Below are 12,602 nucleotides of genomic sequence, written 5' to 3' on the forward strand. Positions count from 1 at the left end.
TAATAGCCGTCCTTCCAATCACTTAAATTAAAAATAGTCGATGAAGGTATAATTTATATATTATATGTATATAATTATATATAATCAATATATAATTTATGTATATGGGTAAAAAAAATAATGAATATGACCGGCAATATGTCTAAAATACCTGTGACAAAATCTAAAGAGTGTCCTAAAAAGGGGACATTTGCGTAAATGTGCCATAAGTTAAGCTAGTTTGATGCACTTTATCCATGTAAACTATGGGCCTAACTCTTGATTGATCTTCTCGTCAGCCCAGCCCAATACTTCCACCGTTTCACAAATTGTCCAAACATTTGGCGCGAAAATCGATATCAGCAAAATTCGGTGTCCGCGTCCAGTCCCGGCATAACTATTCCGATAGCTCGAAACCAATTCCGCCGGCGGGTTATTCAACGGTATCGATCGGAATGGCTAGCCGACGAGCTTCAAAACGCAAGCGTACAGAACAGAAGGAAGAAGCAGAAGAGTCAAAAAAGCAACAAGTAAAAAAAGAAGTAGAAGTGAATGAAAGCTCAAAAAAGTCACCAGTAGTGGTATTTGCTCATGGTGCTGGTGCTCCTTCCACTTCTGATTGGATGATCAGGTCATCTCTCTTATGTACTGACAGTGTAATGAATTTGTATACTACGGTGTAACTTAAACCTGTTATAGCTGGTTACTTATCTTCTATCATAGGTTATCAATAAATGCTTATTAGATAAAGTTATATATAATTACCTTTTGATTTTAAGTTTTATACACCATCAGTGTAAGGAATATTTACATTATGAGGTCACTTTTACTGGTTGTTTTAGTAGGTAACCTGTCTTATTTTCAAGATTACAAATCCACATTTTAAGGAGGCTTACCTGTTTTCGATGACCTGTATATAACTTAAATTCTTACATTGTAAAGTTATCTGATTGTGTAAATATTTTTTATACCATGAGTGCATAGAACTTAAACTCAATTTTTATGAAAAAGAGTAAAATGACTTTTCTCACTTATGGAGGGCAGTCAACTTTGTCTTACAATATATACAGATTTTACTCTATATCATTTGCTTCAATCAACATATTGACATTGTTGTAAACGACTTCTTAAAATCAGAGTTTAGCTGCATGCTTTATAAGTAGCATAAAGTTTCTGTACTAACTTATCCAAGCTTTGTGAAGATGGAAGGAGATGTTGAGCAAGGAACTGAATGCTGCTGAAGTTGTGACCTTTGACTACCCATGTAAGATTTATGTTTCACTCGACGTATTATCCAATATCCACAAACATTTATAGTACATATTTTCTTGCTGAAATTTTATGGACTCTGGCAGATATGTCTGGTGGAAAGAGGAGGGCTCCCCCCAAGGCAGAAAAATTGGTTGATTTTCACTCCGATATTGTCAAAGAGGTGTCTGCTAAATATCCTGGGCATCCGCTGATCTTGGCAGGGAAGTCAATGGGTTCAAGGTGATAGTCGTTGCTCATGTTTAGAACACTGTGTATACAATTTGGAACTTTCTCCTGTCTTATTTAAAATCAGTTGATGTCATCTACTAGACAACCTAATTTTAACCTTTGTGAATAAGAAAGGGGTAATTCATGTTGAGTTGAGTTTCTAGCACAGATTAATTTATCAGGGTGTTAGTCAGAAAGGATGTCCGGGTCCATACATTCTAGACCTCTTTCAATAGATGAGCTTCAGGATGTGTCCATTCTAATCTCCGTAGCATTGTAACAATTAACTTATGTGTAGATATCTTATATTACCTTTGCTCAAATTTGGTTTGCTGGATGCTCTACTACTTCCCAATTGCAGTGTTTGAATTGTTTCTTTCTAAGAGATTATGACGAAAGGTACTTAGAACTTTGTTGTGTTTCACATAGCCATGTTTATATGGGTGCATTGCCTGATCTTATGTATTTATCGCCTTGTTGCACCGGATAATTGATGAAGTGCAGGGTAATGCAATTAATTCCATATTAACACATGCGGCGAATATCCTCCTTTGTGTAGGGTTAGCTGCATGATAGCTGCTAACGGCGTCGGTGCTTCAGCTATCGTTTGCTTGGGCTACCCATTAAAGGTTATCTGTTATCCAGATAGTGCTCCTGTCCTTTCCCATCTGTATTACAGCTCTAATTCCTGCTGCTCAGTTTTTATGCATGTAAAATGTGTATTTTGGTTGTATTTACTTCTTTAATGTTCCCTTTTTCCCCCAAGCTGGAGATTTAATGATGATTGATTTTCCAGATTTATGTCTAAGCTTTCTAAAGCTTAGATGGTTAAGATTCTACATCCAACTTGTATTTTGCTGACGTTCATATGATGTTGCCTTTTGGAAGTTTGCATCGAAATAATTTGAGTAACCCGAGATGGCGGAAAGATGACGTTTCTTACATACTGAAAATCTAATCCCTCCATAAATTCATGGATTTTTGTATTTCTCCTACTGGATTGAATTATTTATTCTTAGCATATAACCAAAGATTTTAAAAAGCTTATAAAATCTGTGTCTCTTTTTTCCACAAGCTAGTAAGATGGATACAAATTTTAGCTTGTGTTTGCATCCTGACATGGAGATCAGTTGGACGCCAGTTGGTTTGTATCTTTAACACCAACTTAAATTCCTTTTTTCCTTTCTAGTTGTTAAAAGCTGGATTTTTGTGCCCTCTATTTGAAACTATGAGCTGCTCTTCCATTTGTCCTTTTTTTAATATCTCTTTCATTAGTCAAAATTCCATATTCCTTTTTATAATTGTGGAAGAATAAAGGCCTCCTTTTAATAAATCTAAGTTATTATAAGAAGAAAATCCCTTAATTCCCTCATTGCTAATTTATCTACTTTTAGCACGTGAAATTATTTTCTAATCTTTCTTGATAACTATTGCAATTGAAAATTCTTGAATACTTGCATCTATTTTTGGTCATTCGAGCCTACAAATTGTTTTGAGTATGTGCTTTATGCATATACACACAGACACTCTTCGGGTGCAGTGGTTGAGGCATGAATTTCGCTTAAGGGTGTTAAAGGTTTAATATATAGAAAGTAATTTTTGACCTATATGCACGGTATAATTTTTATATATGCAGTATAATTTTCTGATGAAGAGTGTTCAACTAACTACCCTTCACTCTATGTGGCTACGCCACTGCATAGATGCACAATTGTTTGATGTGTATGTACATGTTCTTTGTGTGATGTGCTACATTGGTTCTTATTCCAAAATCAAGTGCTTTATTTCTGTCAATCTTGAGTGGTCTAAATTTATTATTAAGATTAGAATGCTCATCGTATAAACTAAGTACTGGTATCTAAGCAACTTAGTGAAGAACGAACACAATCGCATCAGTTTTTGAGTTCGATGCTCATGTTCGTGATGTTCATTACTTATTTATTTATATAAGTGGAGATATTTAGGCATGTATGTGTATACATTGCAGTGAAGATATATACTGCATATAAATGCATGTGAAGTTTACCGTTGTTATACTTATTATTGTTGTTTTTACCTTTTTAGTAATTATCTTTTGCTGAATATATATGCAGTCATTTTTTTGGGTCTCTTTTACAAGTCTAGCTGCAAATCTTTCAGGGTGCAAAAGGTGCAACACGAGATGAGTTGCTTTTACAACTTGATGTACCTGTTATGTTTGTGCAGGTAAAGCACTTGCTTATAGATGCATCCATGTCACATGAACATAAAGGTCGGTCTTATAGAGGCTTATTTGTTAGACGGGCATTCTTGTTTAGTAATACGCACAAGAATGGGCGCACACATTAGCGAAACCTAATTGTTTACGGATGGGCTATACACACACTTGTTATAGCCCTAAGTGTACATTTGCACTAACATACATGCATACACAAATACGTTTCATTATGACTTAATTTGACGGCTTTGGTGCAGTCATTGCTAATTTGCTAGGTTCTTTAGCTAATTTTTTTAATATTATTCACATCTCAAATAATCATGTTTGTTGTCAGCCATTGCTATAATACCATAATATTAGTTTCTCGGGAGAGGGTGGTGGTGCTAACTATAAACTTATCCATGCTCAAGACTTTGTATAAATGTTGTGGTTTATTTTCTTGTAGGGTAGCAAAGATGGGCTTTGTCCACTGGAGAAGCTGGAAGCTGTAAGAAAGAAAATGAAGTGTGCTAATGAATTATATGTGATTGACGGTGGTGATCACTCCTTCAAAATTGGGAAAAAGCACTTACAGTTGGCTGAGTCCACCCAAGAGGAAGCTGAAAAGCTTGCTGTTCATGCTATTGCAACTTTTGTTTCTAATCACGTGAAAGAGGGGTGCTTTTCAACTACTTAACTGTAAGCAACGGGTGATAGTTTTACTTTTTTTGTCCAGTTTTTGCAAAGATGGTTCATGACTGCTTCCTTGTAGGGTATAGGATTTTTTCCCTCTTTTCTTTAGGGAGTGGGGGTGGGGGGCATCTTTTTTGGTATGGCATTGTTGTAGCATATCTGCAAATGTTGCTCACTGTGAAGTACTACTAGTAATTAGTATCTAAAGCTTTAGCCTCTAGTTCTTTTCCCCACCTCAGGAGTATCCTCTTTGTATATTTTTCTATGATACCATTACTTTCCTGCAATGGACCAAGCGTCTGTATGGGAAAATATGATATGTACTCACTTTAAGAAGTAGCAAGGTTCCTATAAGTAGTTTCTGGAAAACTTTTATATGTTTGTTTTGCTTATAGCCAAGATATATGGACTTCTAATCGAGGATTTTCATTTTCTATAAGCTTTTGAAAGAAAATAGGTGGTCATTGGCCATTATATGTCAACCCTGTTCAGAAAGTACTTTCTCACCATCCAATTTCTTTTTGTTTGGTTTAGTAATGCTAATGAAGTTGTAGTGCGATTATATGGTCATATTGATTGGTTTAAGGAACAGATCATTCTTCTGATCACTTAAATTCAACATTGAACATTTTCATTGCATAATCAAAGTGATAAGCATTTATTGACAGGCACATCATTCATCCATTCAGGTATAAGAAATGTTGATGAAATGTTAAGGTACTTTAGCATCTGTCTTATTAAAGGATTCAAGTTGCTTTCATCTTTGCACTCCTTGTATGTGATCTTTCACGGGCTCTTCTCTTAGTTCTGCACACAAAACAAGAAATTTAGGTTGTAGAGAAAATTTTTGATATTCTCCGGTTATGGGCTCGGAAGTGAGAAAACATTTATAAATTTCAAGACTTGTTACTTTATAATAGAACTTCGTAGTTGTGACCGTTTCTGCAAGTGTCCTACTAGGCTTATATGGATAAATGGTTACTAACACAATTGCCTTCTAATGATGCATAGGAGGGTTTGGATCATACCTTCTTCCGTCCACATTTTTCATTATCACTGTCATCACTGCTGCTGCTGCTGTCGCTGAACTTGTATTTTTCTTCTTTGTTCTTCCTCATTTGCATCGTAGGCATGCAATGCCCTTCCATCTTTTTCCTTCCATTAGTTGTAGTATGAGTCGAACCATGGTATGAAGAATGCTGGGAATGGTTAGCATGAGTGCCATGAGTTGCACAGGATTCATGGCAGACAGACTGATGTAGTTGCTGGGTGTGTGCCTTCTGACCATTTTGAGTTTGATGTTCATGGTGAAACATTTTGTGTGCCATTTCTTTCATTTTGTCAGTGAAAGAGTGGCGCTCATTATTTGCCTTTTGGCTTGTTGGGGTGCTAGTCTTGTTGCACACTTTTTGACTAGTTGGAGTGCTGGTCTTGTTGCAAACAGCCTTTTGGCTAGTTGGTGTGCTGGTCTTGTTACACACAGTGGAGGATTGAACATGATTGTTTTGCTGAGTGGGCTTGCTACATTGAACTGATGCCATAAGTGATTGAATTGAAACTAGAGATATTTTCTTCTGGACTATTGTCTTCTTGTTGCCTGATATTCACAGAATGATTGAAATATATACATGTATGCAATAGCAACAAGAATTAGTGGTGGGATTCTTTTCTTATCAGTTGTCCTATCATCTTTGAATCTCCTTTTCTACCAAAGGCTAAACTTTGAAGAGCATCTCATTCTATTCCAGGCCATGTTTTATTTTCTTATGGCTATATTCCAAATCCTTCAACTAAGCTTTTGACCGCATCCACCACATATATTGCAGTTCACAAAGAAGTGGTAATGTAGCCCATGAACTGATCTTTTGGCTCGTACAAAAATGCAAAGGAAAGAATAAGCCAGGTTCCCATCCTTTTGAGATTCCCATACCTTTTCTTCCTCCTGTTTCAGTTAAAAAAGACATGTAAAATTGTTCTGGTTCAGAGACTTGCATAATAAAATAGACCCAAAAAAGAAAAGGAAATGCTGATATTCGTTTGCTATTTAAATCTTGAAAATTCATTGCCCTAATAATTTAACGATTTTCTCTAGAAGGACTGAAGTGTAAATTTCTGAGAGAAGCAGTAATGAAACTTATTCTCATCTTGACTGACATGAAGGCAAATCAACAGACTATTTTAATGGAAAGTATGACAAATTATTAGTCATAATTTTCTTTGCAAATAATTCATATATCTGGTGTTCTCAATTAAATCCCACTAGCTGAGTTTTATGGAAGTAATCTACATCTTTTAGGTTTGAACTGTCTAACTATGTAGAAATATAATGCCATTGTTATGCCCCTAGGCCCCACTAAAGGATTTTTGTGTTATTGACTAGATTCCTTGTTTCCTCCGTATCTGCTCTCTCCATCTCTTTAGGTGTGGGTATTATGAATGACAAAAGCTTAGACACACTCGGTGTTTACACCAAACCTATAAGTTTAACATGTTAAGTGGTTTAAACTATATGTAGAAGACATATGTTAGGCATTCATTGATTTGATGTAAACACTGGTGTGGGTACGTCTTTATGAACATAGACATTCCTTATTTTGTTGTTAAGAGATTCAGCGTCCAATAGGCCAGCAAAGTTTGATTAGTTTCAATATACTCTTTCTAACCCCTGTTTACCAGCTGGACCGGATGGTGCTGCCTGTCCTCATTGTGCATCTCGTTGCGTTTTAGTTTTGAACTTTTGACATATGGATTCCTGCTTTTTTTTCCTAGTAGAAATGCAGCAAGATCAAAGCCTTCAAATGGCTAATGGAATATACTATTTTTCTAATACATTCATGAGTAGCCTGAACTATTTAAGCCTTTCTTTGTTTCCATTTACATTTAACTACTTTCTTATATTGGTTTCTGGAGTTTTTATGAGGAGTTCCCTGGTTGTTTTGAGGGTTCCTTTTAGTTCTTATCTCATCTGAATGGTTAGAAACAAGATGAAATTGCTTAGTTACTACCAACTCCTTCAAAATTTATTTCATCAGCTTTAAAATGGTTATGTGCTCTGTCTATTTTGCCTATAAAAAGAATTATGATGAGCTCTGCTGCGTATAACTTAAAGACAGACTGTATCCAGTCCACAGTTGATACTGGAAAAATGCCTGCAAATGCTGGTGAAAATGGTCATTCCGTTATGATTTACTCTTTCTTTCCTCCATTTTTTCTCTCTTATTATCTACTCTTACTCGTTCCATGGTTATTTCTACATGGCTTTCTGTTGTCTTTGTTCATTGTTCGTCCATTTCATTTTTCATCATGAGGCAATATCGATTACTTATCCCAAAATAAAGAGACAATACTGATCTCAGAAACTTATTTCATTACTGGATAGACCATAGGTGATAGGTACATTGAAGTATTAGCATTTATTCATAGTGCACATCCTCACTTAGCTTTCTCTCACAGACACAGACATCGCTTTCAGACAAAGTACATTGAGCAACAGTTCATTAGTAGGATAGCTTCTGTCTCTTATTGAGTATTGGAGCTTACTTCTTCAGCAGCTCTCTCTCTGCAAAAATGAGAAGACTTTAGGCTTCAGTGTAACTAGTAAAACAGCTATCTTTATGAAAGTGAGCATTGTGGAGGGTTAAACTAACAGATTCCGAAATCTGTTCTCTTCCCTAGTTTGTGGATGTCCCAAGTTTTAGATCAATTTTGTGAAACATTTATAATACCTACTCTTTTTCCTCATCAGTGAACATCAAAATATACAGAAGCAAAAAGTAGACAATAGGCTATACCTTGTTCCTTCCACAGTTCTCGTTGTCGCTCTCATCACTGCTGCTATTGCTGCTGCTATCTTTGCCATCTCTGCAGCGTCCATCTTTGTTCTTCTTTCTCCTCATGGTCTTCAGCTGATCACCTATCTTATGCATGAAACCCCCTTCCTTCTTCGAGCCATGGCATGCAGTCTGCTGGCTGTGGTTACCATGACTTCCATGCATAGCAGTGGAGCCATGGCATCCTGATTGTTGAGGTTTGGCGCCATGGCATGCAGTCTGCTGGCAGTGGTTAGTATGATTTCCGTGCATAGCAGTGGAGGCATGGCCTGCTGAATGCTGAGTTTTGGAGCCGTGGCATGCAGTTTGCTGGCTATGGTTAGCATAACCACCATGCATAGCCGTGGAGCCATGGCCTACTGATTGTTGAGTTTTGGAGCCATGGCAGGTGGATTGCTGACCGTGATTCTCGTGGTGGAACATTTTGCCTGTCATCTCTTTCATTTTGTCAGCAAAAGAGTGGTGCTCATTTGCTTTGTGGCAAGTCACAGTGGTGGTTTTTTGGCAGACAGTTTGTTGCGCAACTGGCTTTTGTCATTGCAGTGATGCCATTGAATGTGGCTGAAACTGAACAGAGAATGACTCTTGTATTCGTGTTCTAGTTTCTTATGGCTCGCTCACTTGACATAGCGAGTCATTTGACATCTATTTATAGTAGTTTTGATAGTGCAGATTCTTCTCTTTGCACCTCACATCACTAGCTCTATCATTTTTTAATCTCCTTTCGTCAGGTAAAAGTTTGAGGAGAATTTATTCTATTCCTTGAGATAATTGTGTTATCTATTCATTATTCTAATTTCTGAACTTGGACAAGTTCCACATATATGGAACAAGAATAGCTGGAGAAAACTCTAGACAAGTGATCATGTGGCTTGGGATATGACAGTTTAAACTTGTTGATTCTTTCCCTTTTGAGTGGTAAAACTGGGTTATGACAGTTTATTCTTTGTGATAATTTTGTTATCTGTTGGACCTGTTCAATTATTTTGTTGCTACAGTGTGAAACTTAAAAATAAGTAGAATAATTTGATGGAATTTTTACCTCCTATAGCAAAGGTTGATACCTTATTTATTTTAAATAAATATCCTTTTAAAAAATTATATTCTATAGATACCTTTTGATTTTTATAGTCAAATATCTATTTATATTTATCTCCTACTCTTAAGCCATAAAATACCCTTTGTATTATTTTTCTCTCTCATTCTTTTAAATTTTTCTCCACCCCCCTCTCTCTCAACGCCATATTTCTCCATGGTTATCTCTCAACGCCATATTTTTGCTCCACACAACAGTGATCTCTTGCTGAATCAATTTCTTAGTTCTCAAATTGTGCAACCCATCAATTTCTTGATCAACCCTGTTAATAGCAACCCATCATTCTGAATCAATTTCTTAGTTCTCAAATTGTGCAATAAGAATTTGGGTCGTGTTTTATTTGTAACACCGGCAACCAAACAATGTTTTCCTTGATTTCGTGGTTAATAGCAACCCATCCTCGCACTCTCCACAATCTCCATTGGGTCGTGTTTTCACTACCGGCTTCTGGTGAACGGTGGATTCGTCAGAAATTAGGGTTTGTTCTTCAACAAAAACGACGGAGTTTGGGGCTGAACAACTTGATTTTCTGTTAAAATATTTCAATGTATTTTCATGTATTTCATTGTATTCATTGTCTTTTTTTCCCATTGTAATTCAATGTATCTCGTTGTATTTCCATGTATTTCATTGTATTCACTGTCTTTTTTCATTGTATTTCAATGTATCCCACTGTATTATATGTATTTCATTGTATTCACTGTCTCGCTATATGCCATAAATGTATTCATATATTTTTTTAATTAATATAATTTATGTATTCATATGTATTATATAATTTCTCTGAAGATTGCTATGTTTTTGGGGTATTTTTCGGATGAGAATTTTTTTTATAACTGAAAATATAAAATTTGTGTGTTATAATTGAGTTTGTTGAGTTATATTAGGAGTCTATTATGTTAATTGATTCACTTTCCGTTTTAAAAATAGTGTAATCCCCTATTTCGCGCCGTGAATACAGTCGAATACAATTGAATACAATAATCTGTCCAGCTGTAATCCCATGTTTCACTCCATGAATACAGTCGAATACACTCGAATACAACACCTGATTAGCTGGACTTCCCTGATTCACGCATTTTTTGCTACTGTATTCATGAATACAATAGCATAAATACATCAAATACATCTTATAACCACACAAAAAGTATCTATAATTCGTAATATAGCAAATGGTATCTATAGATGGCTAATTACTACCAAAAGATTAGTTACCTCCTATAGTAAAGGTTGATACCTTATTTATTTTAAATAAATACCCTTTTAAAAAATTATATATCATAGCTACCTTTTGATTTTTTATAGTCAAATATCTATTTATAGTCACCTCCTACCCTTAAGCCATAAAATAAGCTTTGTATTATTTTTCTCTCTCCATTCAAATTTCTTCTATCCCCTTAAATTTCTCGTATCCCCTACCCCATATCCATTTTCCCTCCCTCCCTCTCATCTTCCACCTTCATCTTACTACCAGAACTCTCCGGCAAAGCATCAAATCCATCCAGTTGAAGGAAGGGATACGTTTAATGTATTCTCCCTCTATTCTCCATCCAGTTGAAGGAAGGGATACGTTCAAATCCATCCCCTACCCCATATCTATTCTCTCTCTCTCATCTTCCACCTTCATCTTACTACCAAAACTCTCCGGCAAAGCATCAGAATTCTCTCTCTCTCATCTTCCACCTTCATCTTACTACCAGAACTCTCCGGCAAAGCATCAGAATTAAAGTTTTCCGGCGAAGACTTTTGGGTTGTCGAGCAATCATCCGATATAAAACTTTCTCCGGCGTAATAACGGCAACCGGAGGCAACGGTGATGGCGAGCGAAGACTAGATACTAATGCTGCTTCAACCTCACCGCCGCCGCAACACACTACTTGTGCCCATGGTGCTTGTAAACTCCGTCGAGACTGTGAACTGCTGACAGTGGCTCCGACGGCTTCAATTGTAAAGAATAGGTTTTTTGAAGTGCACGTGAGGGTATTATGGTAACATGAACAGTGGCATTTCAAGTCAGAATCGCAGCCCTCTCGACGAGATGACATTAGGGGACGAGATGACATTAGAGTTGTTCTTGAAAAAAGACGACAAAGTTTGGGGTTGAGCAACTTGAATTTTCTGTTAATATATATCTCGCTATATTTCCATGTATTTCATTGTATTCATTGTCTTTTTTCCATTGCATTTCAATGTATCTCGTTATATTCCATGTATTTCATTGTATTCACTGTCTCGTTGTACTCCATGAATGTATTCATATATTTTTTTAATTAATATAGTTTATGTATTCAGATGTATATATGTATTCAAATTGCTCTGTTTTTGTTGTATTTATCGGTTGAGAAAAATATTCAACATATTTTCTCTGAAGATTGCTATATTATTTGGGTGTTTTTCGGTTGAGAATCTTTTTTATAACTGAAAATATAAATTTTGTATGTTATAATTGAGTTTGTTGAGTTATATTAGGAGTCTATTATGTTAATTGATTCATTTTCCATTTAAAAACAGCTGCATAGACCATGAATTGCGCTATTTACATTACTGTATTCACAAATACATATCGTGAATATAGTCGAATACAATAATCTGTCTAGCTGTAATCCCCTGTTTCACGCCGTGAATACAATCGAATACAAAAATCTGTCTAGCTGTAATCCTCTGTTTCACGCCGAGAAGTGCTACTGTATTCATGAATACAGTAGCTTAAATACACCAAATATACTCTAAAAAACCTGAAAATATAGCTATAAGAAGTAATATAGTAAATGGTAGCTACATGTCACGACCCGGATTTTTCCACCCTCGGGAGTCGTGATGGCGCCTACTAGTGAAAGCTAGGTAAGCCAACCATTTGAATTATTTACCCTTTTCCCATTTTTAATCCTTTAACAGTTAGGAGCCAACATTATATAAACAGCGAAAATTTAAAGGCGGAAGACTGAAACGTAATATATTAATAAAGATGTCAATACCGATCCATACATAAACTACCCAAGACTGGTGTCACAATTCCACAGACTGTCTAGGAATACTACAAATAAAGGTCCGAAAGAGTTATTACAACACTGTCTCCGAAATACATAAAAGAAACAGGATAAAAGGATAAAAGGAGACGCCAAGGCCTGCAGACGCCTATAGGACTACCTCGGATCTCCGAATGGACTGAAGGCAGCAACCCCAAACCTAAGGTCCGAAAGCTGCTACATCGGGATCTGCACACAGTGCAGAGTGTAGTATTAGCACAACCGACCCCATGTGCTAGTAAGTGCCTAGCCTAACCTCGGCGAAGTAGTGACGAGGCTAGGACCAGACTACCAAATAAACCTGTGCAGTTAAATCATATACA

At 36.3% G+C, this 12,602-nt stretch overlaps 2 protein-coding genes across 2 annotated transcripts; one reads left to right on the plus strand and one right to left on the minus strand.

Annotated features, from left to right (window-relative positions):
- Positions 1-323: 323 nt before the first annotated feature.
- On the plus strand, positions 324-4,696 carry LOC107801302 (uncharacterized). The gene is made up of 6 exons (XM_016624608.2): positions 324-610; positions 1,182-1,243; positions 1,335-1,470; positions 2,018-2,087; positions 3,598-3,663; positions 4,101-4,696. The coding sequence occupies exons 1-6, from the start codon at positions 435-437 to the stop codon at positions 4,329-4,331; spliced, it is 741 nt and encodes a 246-aa protein (XP_016480094.1). The 5' UTR covers positions 324-434; the 3' UTR covers positions 4,332-4,696.
- A 2,981-nt stretch (positions 4,697-7,677) lies between these two features.
- On the minus strand, positions 7,678-8,793 carry LOC107801305 (uncharacterized). Its single transcript, XM_016624612.2, has 2 exons — positions 8,119-8,793; positions 7,678-7,886 (listed from the first exon to the last, which is right to left on the minus strand). The coding sequence occupies exons 1-2, from the start codon at positions 8,599-8,601 to the stop codon at positions 7,872-7,874; spliced, it is 498 nt and encodes a 165-aa protein (XP_016480098.1). The 5' UTR covers positions 8,602-8,793; the 3' UTR covers positions 7,678-7,871.
- Positions 8,794-12,602: the final 3,809 nt, after the last annotated feature.

Source organism: Nicotiana tabacum, chromosome 1 (genome assembly GCF_000715075.1).
Source record: "Nicotiana tabacum cultivar K326 chromosome 1, ASM71507v2, whole genome shotgun sequence".
Taxonomy (NCBI): domain Eukaryota; kingdom Viridiplantae; phylum Streptophyta; class Magnoliopsida; order Solanales; family Solanaceae; genus Nicotiana; species Nicotiana tabacum.